Below are 19768 nucleotides of genomic sequence, written 5' to 3'. Positions count from 1 at the left end.
TAAATAATTAGGGGAATAGGGGAAGGAAAATGGTTTAAAATAAAGAAAGAAGAAAAGAAAAGTAAGAAAGATTTATTGAAAAGGAAAATAGAGGAGAAAGCAGATAGACCCAAAATAAGCAAAGTAGAAAAGATGAGATATGAGGGTAAAAGGAAAAGAGAGAGAGAAAAAAAAAAAAGATTGTGTAGGAAAAAGGAAGATGAAAATTAGATACATGAATGAAACAAGAGAGACTAGAGCAATAACAAATCAATAAAGCAGATAGATAAAGAAGATGAGGGGAAAAGAAAGGAAAGAGAAGAAATTAAAAAAAGAAAAAGAAAAAATAGAATAAAAAAGGAGGAAAAAAAGGTGAAGTGGCATTCATTTCAGCCAAGTTTAGTGCCCCATAGGAGCTTCGTTTCGATCCTACTCTTCTGATGACTGTGGCTGACTGTTTTGTCTGCCAATTCTGGTCTTTCCCTGAGATATTTTAGGTGCTAACCCCTATCAGAAACTGTCCTCCTTTGGCTTTCAGCAACCTGCTAGAAGCTCCAAGTGAGCCACAGTTTGTGTCTGTCTCCACAGGACTTGGCTGCAAGCAGGAGGGCACAATCTGCCTTCTAAAGCTGGTTTGTTAGCGTGTGGAGCCCGGGGCTGGGTCAGCAAACTGCCTCTGGTTCCCTGGGTTCCACCTCTGTCCGCCTTTGCCTGCTAGCCAGCTGTCAATCTTAATCACTCAGAAGTCTGTCTCTGAAAGGGCTTTAGGCAGGGAAGGTGCTGCTCAGATTTCAGGGAATGTGGTTAGTGTGCTTCCCTGTCCCAGGGATACTCCTCTGCAAATGGCCCAAAATATTACTCTGCCCTCGGCTGGGCAGAGATCCTTGTATGCAATCCAGTGGGATCGACTGCAAACCTGGACTTTCTATCAGCTCTCCCATGAGGGGAAAATACCAGACTAGACTGGTGCCCAGGATAGTGGGGCAGACAAGCCTTCCCCCATCCACTCAATGAGGGCTCCTGAGACTGTTCAAACCCATAGGCTTGGACTCTGCTTTTGTTTCCTCTGAAAAGGTCAGAATTCAGGGTGTGGTATTCAGGTTTCTTGAGAGTGGAGCAGGCTATATTACCTAGGGCAGGGTTGGTTTTTTTTCTTTACCTGCCCTGTGGCTGCTGGAAGTGGCTAGCTCCTCTCAGGAAAAATGGCCCTTTCAGTTTGGACACTTATGAACGACCAAAGGCAGGATTCCTGGCATTTCCAGATCTCCCTGCATTGCTCCCCACCCTAGCCACTCTTTAGGCACCTCAAATCCATGCCTCCCTCCCTGCACCAAAGCCTCAGGTGAGTAGTTGCAAATAAAAACTCCTGTGCTCTGGGTTTAGAAAAAAACACAAACTGTGGTTTTCTCTCCCACTGGCTCTGGTTTGCAGGCTCCAGACTCTGCTGCTGCTGATAGCAGCCCTGCCGCCTTTCACAGCCGGATGTTATGTGGGCCGTGGGTCTGGGCTCTGGTGCTCCAGGCTGTGGAGCCAAGCCTGGGCTCTGGGCCTCTATCTTTTGAGGGCACAGAGCCTCCAATAGCCCAGCACTCCCTCCTCTCTCGGCCCTCCAGCCTGCTGCCCCTGAGAGCTGGGGCAGCTCCTCTCACGACCTCGCCTTTCCTACCAGTCTCCAGGTGTTTTCTGTCCTTCCTCCTCCTCAACTGGACTTCGTTGGTAATTCCAGGTGAATTTTCTCCAATTTAATTGTGTTTCTAGTTTGGCCCTGGGGTGAGGTGCATGACAGATCTGCCTATTTGGTCACCATTTTCCCCTCTCATTCTGTTGTTGTTGTTTTTTTGTGTGTGTTTTGGTTTTGTGGATTGTTGTGCTCAGGCATGAATGGACTGTTAGGAATGATCCTGTTTAAATTATGGTTTCTATACATTTAATGAGCCTCACAGCAACGTTGGGTTTTCCCTTGGTTGCCTTGAACTAAAACCTTAGTTCCCTGTTCTGAGTCACTGGGCAGACCACAGGCTCAACTCCATGACTCTCCTAAAAGAAACAATCAGGTGTATTGAGCATGTCCACAAACATTAGAAATTCTTAAGATATTATTTTCAAGAGGGAGCCACATAATAATTTCCGTTAGCACTGAAGAAGGGGACTCAATCTGATATGACGTAGCCTTTCAATGAGTTCCTCCAGATCAGGGTGAGGCAGATCCCCAACTGCACACTCCAAAAGCAAAATGACAACTTCAAAATGGCAGGAGTAGGTACATATGGAAAAATAAAACTTCCCATAAATGCTCATTAAGGATTCCCAGGAGGAATGAGGAATCATAAAGTAACTAGCTACCCAAATAAAAAGGAAGTTTGTATTTGACCCAGACCCCCTGATGTTACACTTCAATGGGCACAGAGAACATCTGCTGGACTCATCCCAAATGTCTCAACTTTAGCACTGCAATGATTTATTTTCAGAAAAAAATAATATCCTAAATCAAAATGCTGTTTTCATGAGGTCGTTCAGAAAACATTAAGAAGGTAGCGGGCAGGATTGATTCTCTCCTGAGGAGAACAGACCACTGAGAGTTCCAGGTGCAGGCACAGGCTGCCCATGGACGAGGCACCAAATCAGGGATGGTTGTCAGTCCTGGGAGCTGCCCCGTGGATAAAAGCACAGGCAGGCTAGAAAGAAGTAGATCCAGAGCTTTGCCTACTTCTTAATTTTTCCAAGGACAATTCTTTAAGCTACACTTTCTTCTTCTGTATATAACCCTTTGGTATACTTTCAAAAAAAAAAAAAAACAATCAAAGTTGATCATCCACATTAAAATGAACAGATAAACAAGCTGTTAACTTTAAGACATTTCTCATTTTACTAAGCAAAGGAATTCATAAAATTGTGGTCTTTCCCACTCAGTAACTATAGAGGAAGCACTGTTGGGGCTGTAGGGTGAAGAGGAATGTTGCCCTAAAATAATGGGACCTCTGCCTAATTATGAACAGGACCACAAGCAGGAGAAGTGAAGACCCACAGACATGGGGACCATTCATCAGTTGCTTTGGCAGGGTGACTATTATGCTGAAGGGGCAAGAAAACCCCTAAATGGAGTTAGAAAGCCCTGCTCCCTTCTCTACCCTTCTTTGATGCTTTTAATTTGAAGAGAGCAATTGCTCCAGATTCCACATCCTATTAGTATGCAGTTTCAATAAGGCAGGTCATGGAATCGCCCTTCCCTAGACATTTTAAAGAAAAAGACAGACAAATATTTGCCTGGAACTCCTAGGAAACCTTTAAAGATCCCTTCCAGCCATATGATGCTATAACTCAAGTATTTAATAATGCTGGGGTGTGTAACATCTACACTTACTGACAGACTACAGGAAGCGCGAGTCCCCCAGGCCTTGGAGCAGTTGACACAAGAAAGTAAATGGGCAGGTGTGCGGGACTGGTCCCCAAGGTCACACACAGGTCTGGTGTTCTTGGACCCTGGATGCTCCAACCTGAGGCAGGTCACCTGAAAGAGCCCCAGTGTTCCCACCTGTAAAATCAGAATTCCTTCTACCTACTTTGAGCAATTATCTTGAGGATTTATTTGAAATCAACAAAGGAACAAGACTGATTTCCTGCACTTTTCAGAGCCATGAGGATTTTGTAATTCCTCTCTGGGTTGGAGAACCATGATCTGTGAGGGAATCTGAGAGGTGATCTAGTACAGAGCCCTCCTTCGGGGAGATGAAGCCCCAAAGCTGCAGAGGACCAGCCTGCAGCCCTGGGGGGACTGGAAGCCCTTGCCTGTTTTATATGCAGCCCCTGGTTTCATTGCTTGTGTTCATGGAATTATGGTTACCACATTCTTCAAAAGACTAAACAAGGGATAAACAGGAGGGAGGCCTCACTAACCCGCAAACAATTGGCATTTAATAAAAACATACTGCAATCAGGAGACAGGAGGAAATGCTGTTTTCATTGTCCTGACTAGATTTTCTGTATAATCAAGCAGGCCAAATGGGGTCAGGTGGTTGGCTGACCCTTCACTTTTTGTCCATCATTAAGGAGCAGACATGTTTTCTATCCTCCAGCCACCTGTACAGTAACTACAGTGTATCAGGGGCCGCTGCATGGGATGTTCCATCCAGAGAGGAATGGGATGAACTTGGCCTAAGTGCAGGAGGCTGTTTGCTACTTGCTGTGGGGTAGTTATGGCCCAAACCCAGCTTTCAGCAATGCCCTTCACAGCAGTGGTCCCAGGCAGTGCCCTGGTCACAGCTACAGAGAAAATGGCAGCTGCAAATCATTGCTTTTCCCTGATCTCAAATGCCTGAGAGAACGTTCCAGCATCTCTGAAACAGGGGCGATGCCACCATGGGAATTGTAGAGAGCAGATGTGATGAACACAGCCGTTCTGTGGCGGAGGACGGCAGAAGGAAAAGCATGTGCAGCAGATGCCTGAGTTGAAGGTAGGAGGTTATTAGTAGGACCAGAGACCTATCAGTCAGGGATGTTATCTTGCCTGAATGACAGAAAGCTTGGCCAACCCCCAGCTGGCCAAAAGAAAACTGACTGGCAGGTCAGGGCCTCCAAACTGTACACGATTAATACTACAAAGTTCAAACACACTGGTGGTTTCACCTAGATGGCAACCTCCAAGGGGCTGGCAGTGTTTAGGGCTGGACTGACAGGCTCAAACATCCAACAGGCCTTCATGCCCAGCTGACATCTCTGTCCACGGGAAAGGACAGCTGGTCAACCATGCCTCTGACCTGTGCAATGGCATAATCCGAGTTGTTGGTCGCCTGCATGCCTTCATTCCCACTGATTCCCACACCCACATGGGCTGTCTGGATCATCCCGACATCATTGGCACCGTCCCCGATGGCGAGGGTGATGGCCTTTACCCGCTTCTTAACCACGTCTACTATCTCAGACTTCTGCAGAGGAGACACTCTGTAAGAGAAGAAAGAGAAATTATGACTGTATTGATCTTTCCAGAGGAAACAGCTGTAATCTACATTTAGCTGCATTAAAAGGGCAGTCATCGGACAATTTCCAAATTCAATACATACGTTTTATGTTCATGTGCAAAAGAGCTTTCAGAAAACAGTAGCTTGTGGCTTTCAAGTATTTGCCAACTTCACAGATGAAATACACAACAAAAAACTAACTTAAAACACAGCCCATCTGTAATCACCCTGTTCAGTGGGAGCCCCATGTGCAAACACCCCAGGGGCACATGTGCCCTCCCGAAAGATACAGGCAGTGGAGCTGGTTACAGAGGCTTTGGGAAATGTCTTCCCAGCAAGTCAGAAAACTAGCACAGACTCCATTTTTGCTTTGGTGAACATCATTCACAACCTAGGGCTGGCAAAAGAATTTTCCATAAAATCTGCTTTCACAGGAGGGAAAGTAAGTTGGCAGAGCTTGAGAAGTGCAGAAAGAGGACGCAAGGAAGAAGAAAGAAGAAAGACTTCTCCAACTCCACCCCAGAGACAGAGACAGCATTTGAAGGGCAGCCAAGGCCGAGGATTTCAGAAGGGGACTCCTGGCGGGTAGATGGTCTACTGAGGCTGAACTGCAGCAGCAGAGCCCAAAGGGTGGACAGAGCAGCCTCTGCCTAAGAGGAGCTGTTTCCACAAGGAATCAGGCAGGTGGGCTTTTGTTCATAAGCCCTCAAGTCCTCTGGGAAGGAAACCTAATATAAATTTATGGTGTCTAAAGCACAGCAACATTGATTATATGAAGTGTTTGTTCCTAGTATAAGATCAGACAACGAGGACCTCAGGACTGACTTATTTTTTATTTTAAATTCTGAATTGGTAAGCTGATTTGAGAAATTTACTGAATCATTACACCCTTCCCCCTCCCCCCCTCCCCGCCCCCCAACACACACACATGAGTAAAAGACCTGTCTGGGTTTCCCAAAAGTACCAGCTGTGGCCACATACGGACTGGACTTAAAAACCAGAATAGACACTCACAGACCTTCCCAGTAGAACTATGAGTTCTCATATGGCCAACCCACAAAAATGCTTGTTTCCAAAAGAAAACTTAACTTTTACCAACTCTGGAAAGAAATGTGTTTGGTGAGACAGCAAGCTGAATTTAAAGCACAGGTACTTTGAAGCCATTGCTCAGTTACAAAGAAATAAAAATTAGCAAGTTAGAAAAAGGGCGTTAGAAGCCAGGTTGTATGACCTAGTACCTCTTTTGTGATTTTCACAGGGACTTTCAATAATAGGACTTCACAGCCTCCTGGGGTAGTTGCAACCACGAAAAATTATTATTACTTTTTTGTTGTTGATAAGCATTAATAAGTACTAATTCTACCCTCTGGGCCAGAGTAGAACAAACATAACATTTTTTTTTCAAATATTAGGGAGGTTGAAATATAAAGATACCTATCACATATTTCCTCCCACAGTTCAGTTTCTGCTGGCTAACCAATCTCAGGTCCTTTAACCCTATTTAATAGGCATGCTTCAGAACTTAAAAAAATAGCTTCCAACTGTGAGCTTCTAGAGAGCTGAGAGCAGAACAGAGCAGTCACCAGCTCCCTGATAGCAAATGCTAGATTGACCTTAATGTAGCTTAAAGTGAAATGAAAGCTTTACTATTGTTATCATTGAGCTTCCTGTCAACTAAACTTAAGCAATTTCAACACACAGGGATATAAGCTGTATATATTCCCTCCAAGTTTGAGCAACTGCCACTTGGAGCCAACATCTGGTCTTCACATACCTCTTTTCCATTAAATTTCTGATTGGCAGGATGGCAGGCACATCTCACAATTAGAATTTGCTATGCAAATGTGATTTCTCATTTTATTTTTGAACTCAATAGAAACAGAGATCAAATATAGTATAGAGAAAATGACCTAAGATTCAAAGTGGAAGAACTGTGCATGACCTTTTCCTGTGCCCCATATGAACTATGTCATCAGGGAAAACCATTTTTATCAGTCCTTGTCTTTTCATCAATGAAATGGAAAAAATGAGAACCATCCACTTCATGAGATGGTTGTGGTGTATTTATGTGAAACCATTCCGTTTCCGCCGAAACTGGTTTGGCTCAGTGGATAGAGCATCGGCCTGCAGACTGAAAGGTCCCGGGTTCGATTCCGGTCAAGGGCATGTACCTGGGTTGCGGGCACATCCCCAGTGGGAGATGTATAGGAGGCAGCTGATTGATGTTTCTCTCTCATCGATGTTTCTGACTCTCTATCTCTCTCCCTTTCTCTCTGTAAAAAATCAATAAAATATATTTAAAAAAAACAACAAAAAAAAAACCATTCCGTTTCCTAACAAGTGCAAAGCAAATGTTATGTCCTACCCCATCTGTAAAACCTAAGTTGTTTGTGTTGGGGCGGGGGAACACATCTGAGAAGCGCATGCCATCTGGCTCATGGTTACCAAACCATGTGTGTAGGTGTCCTAGGGCACTATAGGGGGAAATTATACATTTTCAAGGTAAATACAGTAACATCTCTCAGGTAGTGGTAGAAAATATAGCTCTAAGTAGCCCATAGTCTCGACATTAAATTATGCTACATTGCTCTGCATGATATATCTTTGTGAAGCTGAGTTTTCATGGTTGCTATGATAAAGAGCAAATACACTGTGGAAAAAAAAAATCAATGTACAACAGGAAATGAGGGAGGCAGCGTCCACTTCTACTCCAAGGTTTGAGCAGTTGTACAGTGCTCAGCAGGTGCACCCTACCACATGATTGGTAAGTGATTATGATTGTTTGAGAATAAAAGAAAAAGAAGTATTATTCTTTCATTTATGTGCATTATTGTTTCAAATGTCTGCTAAATCTTTAGGACATAAATACTCCTTGAATTGTTTGACCTTGCCTGCTTAATAGATAGATGCTGTTCAGTTTCACTTTTGGCCTAGGGGCTTTGCAGAGTAATTATTGAGACATCGAGGCACTGTTAACCCAGAGAATCTGGGAACCTCTGCATTAACACTTGTCTCCATGGTTACACTAATCACGCATCAAGTACAGTTATGCATCTACTGAAGTGGAGCTTCACCCAAAGGTGCCATCACTTAAGTCTTCAACTCTTCTTCTGCATTCATGAAGATATCACAAGAGACCATGGAACAGAACCTTTAACAGCACTGGGAGGCCTGAGTCTGTGACTCCTTGAGATTTCATATGCTTCCCAAGTAATCAAGCAAATTGGCCTCTTTATCATCAAACCTGATAAAGTGGTCTGGAAAGAAAGGGAACCTGGGCAGGAAGCTCAGCCACATGGACACTGTGCTGCGGGAGGTTCAAAGGTTTGTGGTGGTGGAAGAGGGAAGGTGCTAAACAAATTCAAGGTTTTCTTTGAAGTTAAAGTTATTGCTTTTATGTTAGTAGGTTTTTCAATAAGCCAACCAACACAAGATAAATAGCAAGTCAAATATACTCACTATATTTTCCACTTTGGAATTTGGAGCTCAAGAAAGTTGAGGCAAGTCATGACTCTGATTACTTAAAGTAAAATCTTTGAGAGTCCAACAGCTGCTTTTCCCCAAAAAGCAAAAAATAAAGAAAAAACCTGACTGGGTATATAAACTAAGCCATATCCTCATGTTTTAGAAGCATGAGATTCTCATCAAGGATTTATTATGCCCCTAACTGCAATGCCTTGAGAAAACATAATTCTAGCACACACTAGGGGTTCATAACAGATGTCAAACAGCTAATTTCTACAGAACTGGATAGGCACCATTACGCTTCAGCCACACATACTATTTTAGTATGCCAAGTTACCACAAAGCACAAACTAGCTCTTCTAAAATCTTAGTTTGTGACATGGAATCACATGCCACACTTAATACGTATTCCCAGCATATAATACGTCCAACACATAAAATAAGGATTCCCATCCACATCTGGTATAGGACACTTCTATACTATATTTTGGTGAATTACACATAGAAATATAAATTCAAAGATCTTCAATAACTAGAGAGGTATTCTACCCACTTTTCTTTTGGCTAACACATTAGATTCTAAAATAAAAGTTTTCCTTTTGAGACTTTCAAACAAAAATTCAGTATTCTGGAGTATCTCATTTATGGAATGTGTATTCCTGAAATTTTAAAACTCATTTTCTAAAGGTATTTCAAACATAACACTGAAAGATAACCATTGGCAGCTGCCTTTATAAGATTAATGATCATGCATTAATTTCTCTGATCTACAAAAGCCCTGGTCTCAGAGTGAGTTTTTAAATTCTGATCTTGCAATATCATTTGAACAAATTTAAGTCCTTTCTCTTCTCAGAGCTCAGCTGCCCCATTTGTCAAAAAGGGGCTGAACCTCCAGTATTGATAGATGTAAACTGAGCTCACCTGAGCCAGAGGAATTGAAGGAACTCCACTCAGGGGCATCCAAGAGAACTTCAACCACAGCCACAACTCTTACTAGTTAACCAGATTCACCACATACTTTCATTAATTGAACTTCAAAACGTCTTTATTCAAAAAAAAAACAAAAACTGTCTTCATGAATAAAAAAGAGATTTGAAAACCACTGGCCTAGATCACTGAGTCTCAAATTCTAAGTGAGCATCAGAACCTTCTAGACCAGTGGTTCTCAACCTTGGCTGCACATTAGAATCACCTGGGAATCTTTTTAAAATCCTGATTTCTGGGCCTCATCCTCGGGAAATTCTGTTTCTTTGTTATGGGGTGGGGCCACAACATTAGTAACAAAGAAACAGAATTTCCGGAGGATGAGGCCCAGAAATCAGGATTTTAAAAAGATTCCCAGGTGATTCTCATGTGCAGCCAAGGTTGAGAACCACTGTTCTAGAGAGCTCATAGAACTACAGATTCTGATTCAGGAAGGCCAGGTGAGTCCAGAGAATGCATATTTTAACAAGTTCTGAGTGATGTCGTGTTGCTCGTCATGGACCACTAACGTAGCCAGCAATGGCCTGAACAAGAAGGCAAGTTCTCTCTTGTTGAAACATTTTAATTGGCTAAGCTTACATTCCTATAACACAGGATACATGAAAAATTTTCACAGGGTGACATTTACGATTAATTAGCAGAAACACTGAATTTTGTTCCCTCTTTCAAGCTTTGCATATGTAGGTACTTCTTTGCTTTTAAACCAAAACTAGCAAGTACAAATTTAGGTCGGTATTTCATTTAAGACAGTCTTCCAATCTGAGTATCTCACATAAGAGAGTGAGAGGGGAAAATACTAAGCAGAATAAGATATACAAGCATCCATATGTGTGTGTTTTTAATGATGCAGAAACCAGCATACATGATTTCATTTGTGAAAGTATCAATCTTCTGGCTTACTGAAAGATAGTATCCTTATGAAAGAGATTTCCTTTGATTAAAAAAACATTGATATAATATATTATACCTTATTTCTTATAGCAGTCAGTGATCCACAATGTTTGACAATTGGAGGATCTTAGAAAAATCTCATATAGAGTGTGTAGATATATAAACACCTAACATATGCATCTAAAACCTAAAAACAATTAAACTATCCTATGTACCTGTCTAATGAGTGTGCCACTGGCCAACCGACACCTACATGTTCTTTCTTTTGATGTGCTGAGTGCTCTGGCACAGGCCAGTGGGCCACACCTTCTGGCAGTTACCCGCTCTGGAACAGCCCACACCTGTGCTCTGACCCAAAATGTGTGACTCTCAAATTTCATCTATAGCTCAGTTTTTGGTACATCTCACTGCAGCCCCAAGCTCCAAAAGCAGATAATTTTGGCAGCTTGAGGTAGTCCCTAGAGCATGGTCACAGATGTGAGACCAAGGGGAGGGGGGAGGGGTGGCAGGAGGAAGGAGGGTGAATCTAGGTGAACCCAACAAGGTAGCTTACGTATAGGCACAAAGCAGTGATACTTAGACTCAATCACTCAACAGTTCTAAAGCAGACTTAGGTGCTCCCTCATTACGAAAACTTACACACAGAGAGGAGTTATATTATACATGAGGAAGCCACTGACACGGTGCCTCAGAAAGATGCACAACTACAGAAGCTGTTCAGGTTTTATTTCAAGGGCTACAGGGCCTGACCAGGAGGCAGCCTCACAAAGGTTGGGGCTTGAGTAGAACACATTCAAAAATGCAGAATGAATGCTTGCAGAAAAAGTATAACCCATGAGATGATGGGCATGAGAGTGAAGCCACATATACCTGGTTGTCACATGAACAACATGCACACACGTTCAGGGATGAGTGTTTCTAGCTTTGGTTGCTTTGGCACTGAAGGGTTCTATCCACCCCAGCATTTCCTCTAAAGATTAAGCTGTTATGCAGACCCTCCTGTTCTCCCACTTCACTCAATCCTTAAAAATTTCAAAACTGAACTTGATTGGTTTCTTACAAAGTTGCTATTCTTTCCCTAGTATCACCAACGACCCTCAAAAGAGAGCAGACAGGATGACAGACCACAAGGGGACAACATGAACTACCTACATCTCAGGAATTAATCCCAAAATTATTTAATGGATTTATTTATTTCTATATAGTCTATTTATGCACTGTGATTTATTATATCCCTTATGTGGGATTGTCTCTCTAACCTTCATTTTCTATTCAGTTCTTATCTATCCATTACTTTATCCTACTCTAAATGGTTTTCCAGTGGACAGTCAATCAATGGTGACTAACTACCAAAATCATAAACCTAAGACTAAATTACATCTCGAAGCATAGATATAAATAATAGGAAAAAATACAGTTCCACTTAAACAAAAATACATGAACTTCCATATAAATAACAGACCTGGAAACGTGCTATCAGTGTGTAATTGTGAAAGACTACTTGTACTCATAGATGGAGAGAAGGAAGTCAATACAAATATGACTGAACACCTCTATGAGATCTAAATTTATTATCCGTAGAAAGTAATTAAGCCCAGCTGGCATGGCTCAGTGGTTGAGCGACGACCTATGAACAGGTTAATTCCCAGTCAGGGCACACACCCGGGGTTGCAGGCTTGATCCCCAGTGGGAGGCATGTGGGAAGCAGCCGATCAATGATTCTCTTTCATCATTGGTGTTTCTATCTCTCTTCTTTTCCCTTCCTCTATGAAATCAATAAAAATATTTTTAAAAGTAGTTAAAAACACCCTATTTTCTGTGATTTAGGGATGGACACTGCAAATTTTCTTGATCAAATATTCCAGTGGTTTTGACTCTTCTACTAATATGCTTTAAAATGTTATAGGCTTACTACAGGCTTTTTGTGAGAGAGCTTAGTGGTGCAGAGCTGGCAACAATCTTTGGCTTCACATAGGGCTTTCCTGGAAAAAGCTAACATATAAGCCTGGTCTTTTCATTTCCCCTGGCTCTTCTGATCATAATGCTTTGACTATTATAAGCCAAAAGCTAGCTCTTGCGTATCATTTTGCATAAGCACTTTGAGGGCTCAACAGACACCAGCTTACCAAGTCTTTACAAAGGGTCTCAGGGATGTCAAGTGATGCAAATTATCTAACCAAGTCTTTATATTTAAGTACCTCACCATGTACTTGCTCTTTGCACAGTTATTTAAGTGTAAAATCACATCTTTCATAAACTCAAATACCTTGGTACCTTTGTACTATTAATGACTGTTCAACACAGTGCTTAGTAGAATAAGCATTTAATGTGCTGATTAAATAAAATGATGAACCTATATCTCATTTTCAGTGATAAGAATTTGTAAGGAATAACCATGAACCCTCATGTGACCTTATGAAATACAGGTCAATATGCCACAGAATTTCTTGAGCAACTAATGTAAGAGCCCAGATGGACCAACAGTATTATTTATTTTGGTAAGATGAAACATACATGCTTTGATAACATTCCCTGTATTTTACCTGTATCAGCCATAAGGTTGCCTCCCTATGATTACACTGAAGGTTGGATGCATGCTACTGACACAAAGTGATAAAGCTTGACTGTGCCAGGTGAGTCAAGAAGCATGCAGCTGCACTATCATCTTGCTTTATATTTTGATGGTGCAATTCTATGATCACTTTATAAAATTAACATATATATATTAAATTTTTATATATGTTTTATATGTATATATAATTCAAACTGCAGAAATCCATGGCATCCTATTAGTATGAAGATTATTTTTAACATGGTATAGGTATTCATTTTTCAAAAATACTAAGGTTAAATGTTTCCACATTCCAGATACACTCTTTCTGAATGAATGAACTTTCAAAAACAGGAGCTGAGCTCTCCTTTACACTCTACCAAAAAGGAGGTGGGGAGAGCGAGAAAGGAGGAGGGAGGAGGGGAGAGGGAGGAGGGAGGAGGGAGAGGAGAAGAGGGCAGGCTATAATCAGGAGAGAACATGAGAGCTTTTAAAAATACTACTTATAGAAGTGTGCTGCTTTAATAATTTCTTACAATTACTACTAATGATTTTCTTGTTGTTTAAAAGGTTCATTTAACCCATTCTATATTTAATCATAATATAAATCTTAGTGTCACACACACACAGCACAACATGGAGTCCTGATTCTCCTTTTAGTATTGACCTTGTGAAAGGGCGAGTCGTCTGGGGGCCTGACCACGCTGCTGGCGGCCTCGGGCACCGACTCCCCAGCCCACGGCGGAGCCCGGCGCAGGCTGCCACCCGCCCGCCGCCCCCGGACCGGACCAGCAGCGGCGGCGGGGCGGGGCGCGTGCCCTCGCCCGAGGAGATGGAGGAGGAGGCGATCGCGACGCCCCCGGGAACGAGACGGAGGACGTGGACTTCCTGCCTGGGCTGGAACTGGTCGATCTACTGGACCCCCAGCAACCGGACTGGCCCCTGGAGCCCGGGCTCAGCTCGCCCTGGGCGGGGCTAGGACTGCACCCTCCATCTTGCCCTGGGTCCTCCATTTTGGGGGCGGCCGCCATGTGCTCAGGAGAGTGCCTTCTTCCCGGAAGCCCAGGCCCCTGCTGGCCACGCCCAGGCCAATCAGCGGGGCCCACAGTCCCCTCTCCTGCCCTCACTCCACCCCCCTTTAAAACCCCCTGTCCCATCAGGCCTCTCTCTCTCGGCCACTGGAGCTTACCGTTGCATCGGTGAGTGTGGCAGGGGAGCCAAACCCGGGTTTGAAATTGATGACTCTTTGCTTTTGCATCGGACTGACTGGCTCCCTGGGGGTCTTGGGAACTTTGAAATCTGGGCACAACACCTTGAAAAATAATCTTGCTAGTGTCTTAATAAGTATTCTGTATTTTCACCTTTTGTACTACCCAGAGCTTAAATATAAATAACTCTAAGACAGATATTCTTAAAATCTGAAGTTACTCTTATATGGTCTCTAAATCTTGATTTCAAACTCGAAAAATTTCCTCAGCGATCAAGAATTTTAAAGGAAAGGAGCCCTAACAACTAATTTGGGACAAGGCATATTTATCACCGTCTAATCTGATGACTGCCTTCACTGTCCTACAGTCACTCTCTTCTATCCAACCACCGTGCAATTGTGAGTCAAGAGGGAACTTGATATTCTTTATTAACCGAACAAAAACCTTATAACCTGATCCTGCGCTGTGGCTGTAAATGCTGCCTGTGCAGCTGAGGTTTTGAGGGTCGCTCTCAGAAAAAGGGAGGACACCCTGTCTACTCAAGATCGATTTACTCCACAGCCCAGAAAGGGCCCACTATGAAATCAGTATACCCTGCTTGGGTGTTCAGAATTTATGCATCCCCACTTGTGTCCATGACAATTTTATCACATGTCCAGGAAACAGAGCAATCAAAGTGGCACTAAGACAGGAGTATAGCTTCTGAAAACCTAACATCTCCACTAAATGATGTAGAATAGATTAAGATCTGGACAACCACATTTAGTGTCTAAATTTTAATAGGTTGTATGTTATGAATTACATAGTTTTATATTCTCTGAAATCCACTGGTTAGAATCTGTTTCTTTCTGTATGAGGCTGAGAAGAATGGAGCAGTCTATGAAGGCTGGGATTTAAATAAAAGATATTAGATCCTTCTGTCCCCAGGCTAAAACAGGGATTAGAATAACACATTTAAATACCTTAATGTTTTTAGCACAAAAAGCATTAATTTGATACTCTGTTTCCTTGAAATGCTTTATTAAGGTCACCAAGTCCCTCTCAGGAGTGTCTGCCTTCCTTGAAGTTAACGTACATTTATTGTTCTCCCCTGCAAATTTCACTAGTATTTCAGAACAGCTGCCTGGCCTCTGCTGCGGGGAAGGTGGGAATAGGAAACAGAACCAAGAGGAAAGCTGAGAAGTGTTTGAGTTTTGACATTTCAGAGCAAGCTTATGGCTCCTTCAGGACCAGGCATCATGAGCTCATGCACCACTGAAAATTGATGACTACCAACATGCTTAATAGAATGATTTTAATTAGACCTGCCCTTCATCTGTCACCTGTGCCTGGAACAAAGACCATCTGGCTACAATCCAATAAATAAGCCACTGTAACTACTTGTCCTCTGAAAAAAATGGGGCAGTCTGTGCACCTCCACCTTCAGCCCAGTCCTGACCCTAACAGCCAAGAGCCCTATGAGCCACGGGAACGGCAGTGGCCAGCACCATGTGCACTCAAACCTGAGGAGTTAGTTCACATATAAATGCAGCTCCCCCCCCCTTTTTTTTTTGAGCGTGGAATTTGCTGGGAGGGAATGGAGGAAAATTAGACAAAGCTATTTCTTCCAAGTAGCATATACCCCTTTTTAAACCTAGTGCCTGTATTTAATAAGCCATAAGTCTCGATCTCAAAGGCAGAAAATGATAATGCTTTTTTAATTCCATGTATGTAAAGTGGTTTAAACAAAGAGGTGCATTTATATAAACCCACAGAATGCACAGCTCTGAGAGTGAGCCCTTACGTAAACTATGGGCTCTGGGTGATAATGATGTGTCAACGTAGGTTCACCAATGGCAGCCACTGAATCCTCTGGTGAAGGATGTTGATAATGGGGGAAGCTCTGAGTGTGTGTGGACGGACAGGGATAGTGGTGTAAGTGGGTGTACCTTCCCCTCAGTTTTGCTGTGAATCTAAAACTGTTATAAAAATTAGTTCATTTTGGGGGAAAAGAAGCAGCAGCATTCTACCATTCTCAAAATACTAGCAAAACCTGAAAATGACACCTAATGATTGTATATATCTGCTAAAATCCTGGAGAGTGACAGAGAAAGCTAGGCAGACATGAGGCAAAAGGGGCAGGAGGTCCTGGTGGTGGCGGGATGAGTATGGGCATATTGATCAACCACATGAGAGTCTGCATAAAGACACCACATGAGCCCCAAGACATTGTACACCCACAGATCAAATAAACTGTAACAGCAAGTTATAATGGTAGTCAATCTACTGCAAAGTTGAATTTGTAACTTGCTCTTCTAATTGATTAAGACCATCATAATGGCACTTCTTTGCATAAAGACTGGTCTGAAATGTAGTTAGCTGTGTACTCTATCTCCATAACTAGACTGTGAGCTATCTGGTGTTAGGGGTTTGTTTTACTCATCTTTAAATCCCATAGCACCAAACATAATAGCTAACAAACATTTGTTGAATTACCTGTTTTTTAATGACAAATTACACAACTTTTTTGATGTTAAACACAACTCTCTTTCTCCTTCTTAATTATAATTATTTCCATCTCAGGTTCAAGAACACACTTAGATCCTATACGAATAATGATCTTCTTGCTATTTGATCAAAGAAAGTGAGAGAATAAGAGTTTTTATTCATTACAATGCCTGTTCAGAGAAGCCCTCTTCTGAACAGGCATTGTAATGAACCTTTGAGTTCACCTGGTAGCTATACTTTTCAGAGTAATTAATACATGGACAGACATGTGTATCAGGTTACCACCTATTCTAAGTATCAATGACCTAAAAATCAAGTTTGCCCTTTATGGGGTTCAATAGGCGGGGTCGACACTGTTAACACCTGCCATGTTTACCTTGGCCGGCAGCTGCAGCGAACCAGTGCATGAGACCCTGCAGCCCTCAGGACAGAGAGCTTAACATGCCTGGAAAGGAGATCAAGATCAGAGCTAGCGAGATGCACAACCTCTTGCTGGGGGGGCTAGTACAAGAGGGCAGTTAGAATGAATAAAGTTTCAGCCAAGAAACTTGAGAAATAGAGGGAAGGTGCTCAGGAGCACATACAGTAGGGACTCCTAGCTTTATGCAGAGACTTTTACTTCTCATCCTGTAAAGGTCTTGAAATACAATGGGGAAGGCAAGAAATGCCCATGCAGTTAGTCCCTTGTAATTCTATCTAGCCCATGGCTGTAGATGGGAGTCATCAACCAAACTGAGGGTCAACTAAGGGAATGTGACAGGGGAGGCGAAAGCACTGTCATAGGAAGCAAAGTTTCAGAGGATAGCCTCTCGTTCACTCACAAACACATGCGTAAGTGAGCATACATAGTATCTCATTAAATGGAATTGGTCCACACTACAGATGGAATCTAAAGAAGCAACACCTTTGGTGTTGTATATATTTTCAAGCCATGCAACAAAAATGACCTATCATCCACTTAGACCCAGTTTCCAAGGCAAAGTGACAAGTACATGTCAAACCTTCATTTTGGCTCCATGGTGACAATAACTGACATGTGGAGAAAGCCTTCATAATCCTATTGGCTGCTAAGAAAATTCCATTCTTTCTCCAACATATCCCCCCATCCTTTCCAAAGTCCACTCGCTCCCCTCTAGGATTTTTAGTGTGCCCGCTGTGAAAGCTGTGAACAAGGGGCAAAATGACGCATGTGTGAACATGAACAAGGAGGAACGGCGGGGATTGCTTCAAGGAGAGGAACCAAAAGATACAGTATAAATGGGATCCTTGCCTCTATTTATCCAGATGTACTACCTCCCTGGTTCTGTTTTTTCTCCTCTGTGACCAACAATGAGAATTCCAGTGTTCTTTACGCCTAAGCGCTACAGTGCTTTAAAAAACATGAAACACTTCACAAATTTGCATGTCATCCTTGAGCAGGTGCTATGCTAATCTTCTCAGCCTTGCTCCAGTTTTAGTATATGTGTTGCCCAAGTGAGCATTAAAACCTATACTTTAAAGTCAAAGGCAAGAAGATGAGACAATACTAATAATAATATAGGAACAGCAGCAAGTGCTGATTTAGTACATGCTATTTCTTCATCGGTAACTGGGTTAAGTGCCTCCCATGCACTGGCTGGCTTGCTTATTTATTTATTTATTTATTTATTTATTTATAAATTGATTTTTGAGAGAGAGAGAAAGAGAGAGAGAGCGAGAGAGAGAGAGAGAGAGAGAGAGAGAGAGAGAGAGATTGATTGTTTCACTATTTGTGCATTCATTGGTTGATTCTTGTATTTGCCCTGATAGGTGTTTGAACCCACAACCTTGGCATATCGGGACAATGCTCTAACCAACTGAAATACTCAGCCAGGGCTGCACTGGCTAATTTAATCCTCACTGCAACTCTGAGAAATAGGTATTATTCCGACCACTTTATGGATGAAAAAACTAAGCTCAGAATCCTAACAAGTGGCAAGACAGGACCTAAACACATTTGTGTCAGTCCAGGATCTGCATGCCAACCACCTGCTACACTCGGCTATTGTGGAAAAACCATTTGGATGCTCTGTGAGCAGTCAGGCCAGGCTGGGCTGGGGGACAGCACACTGGCTACAGATCTTCTATCTCCAATACTGCAGGAACACAACAAGGTCACCTTATCCCCCATTTCTCAGATTTCTGCTTGGAACTTGGGGATGTCACCACAGCCATATGGCTCATTATAAAGATGGATGAGCATTTTAAAAAGGCAGAAAAGAAAAAAACATATTTTAGTTTCTCCCTGACTCTTGGATTAAGTGCCAAGCACCATTCCTCACTTCTCCATAGAAGAGACCATCCCAGCTCTGAGCTGAAAATATTCTTCCCCCCTAAAGTGCTAGCTCTTAGGATCTTTAGGATGAAGATGGGATGAGAACCAGCAGAGAAAAAAAAATTTGGCTGATACGTCCCTGTTTGCATTTATCATCCCTTCTATATTGAATTGTTTCCATGCATAATTTTATATAGACTTGCTTTATATTAGAATCCATTAATATAATATATTCAACACTAATATCCATACACACTGAAAATGAATATATGTAATTTGGACTGCAAGCTCTTACAGGGTAAAGACTATGTCTTCAGTGTTTAATTGCCATACACCTGATAAGTGCTTGCATGTGGGGCTATTGCTAGGTTTACCTGTGTGCATTAATGTGCAGAAATAATGGGAGAAGTTCTGATATACACGAGAGGGAAATGGCAAGCATGCAGATTTAGAGCAGAGAGCAAATGAAATACAAAGAAAGAACTTTGTCACTGACAGCACACCTTTCTTAGTGGCTTTGTCCTTGGGTGAAGTCGGGAGCTAACAGGAGGAAGATCTGCCTCTGACACTGGAAGTGCAATCATATCAGAGATTTTCTCCAGTGATTAGAACTATACAATTAGCCCAATGTGTCCTCACACCCTAAAACAGTGTCCACCATTCACTGGAATAAATTACAAACACATGCAAAACATGCAACCATTACAAGCATGATCTTCATCTCAAGCAACATTAAACCTGGAGGACTAATGTTTTTTCATTCCTCTACTGCAAATGGGCTTTCCTCTTACTCTCATCTCCAAAGTAAAACAGAAAAGCTAATACATGTTTCATTTTTTTTAAAGCAATTGGAGAGAAACTGATATAAAAAAAAAATTTCAGAGTCTGCCTAACTATGTAAAATGATACCAAAGAAGCCAAAATCAGAACTACTCACTGCAAGAGTTAACCATTT

General features: G+C 42.2%; 1 protein-coding gene and 1 pseudogene across 3 annotated transcripts in view; both read right to left on the bottom strand.

Moving 5' to 3' along the window:
- The window catches only part of ATP8A2 (ATPase phospholipid transporting 8A2), a 680267-nt gene that overhangs the window by 271293 nt on the left and 389206 nt on the right, over window positions 1–19768 (bottom strand). For all 3 annotated transcript variants that reach the window (XM_059684018.1, XM_059684019.1, XM_059684020.1), the window contains one exon: window positions 4734–4917. In XM_059684018.1, coding sequence (XP_059540001.1) covers window positions 4734–4917 — 184 coding nt within the window. The remainder of the gene's footprint in view (window positions 1–4733; window positions 4918–19768) is intronic.
- LOC132228925 (U6 spliceosomal RNA) lies at window positions 17895–18007 on the bottom strand (annotated as a pseudogene).

Source organism: Myotis daubentonii, chromosome 2 (genome assembly GCF_963259705.1).
Source record: "Myotis daubentonii chromosome 2, mMyoDau2.1, whole genome shotgun sequence".
Lineage (NCBI taxonomy): Eukaryota > Metazoa > Chordata > Mammalia > Chiroptera > Vespertilionidae > Myotis > Myotis daubentonii.
This window is presented reverse-complemented; position numbering and strand designations above follow the sequence as displayed.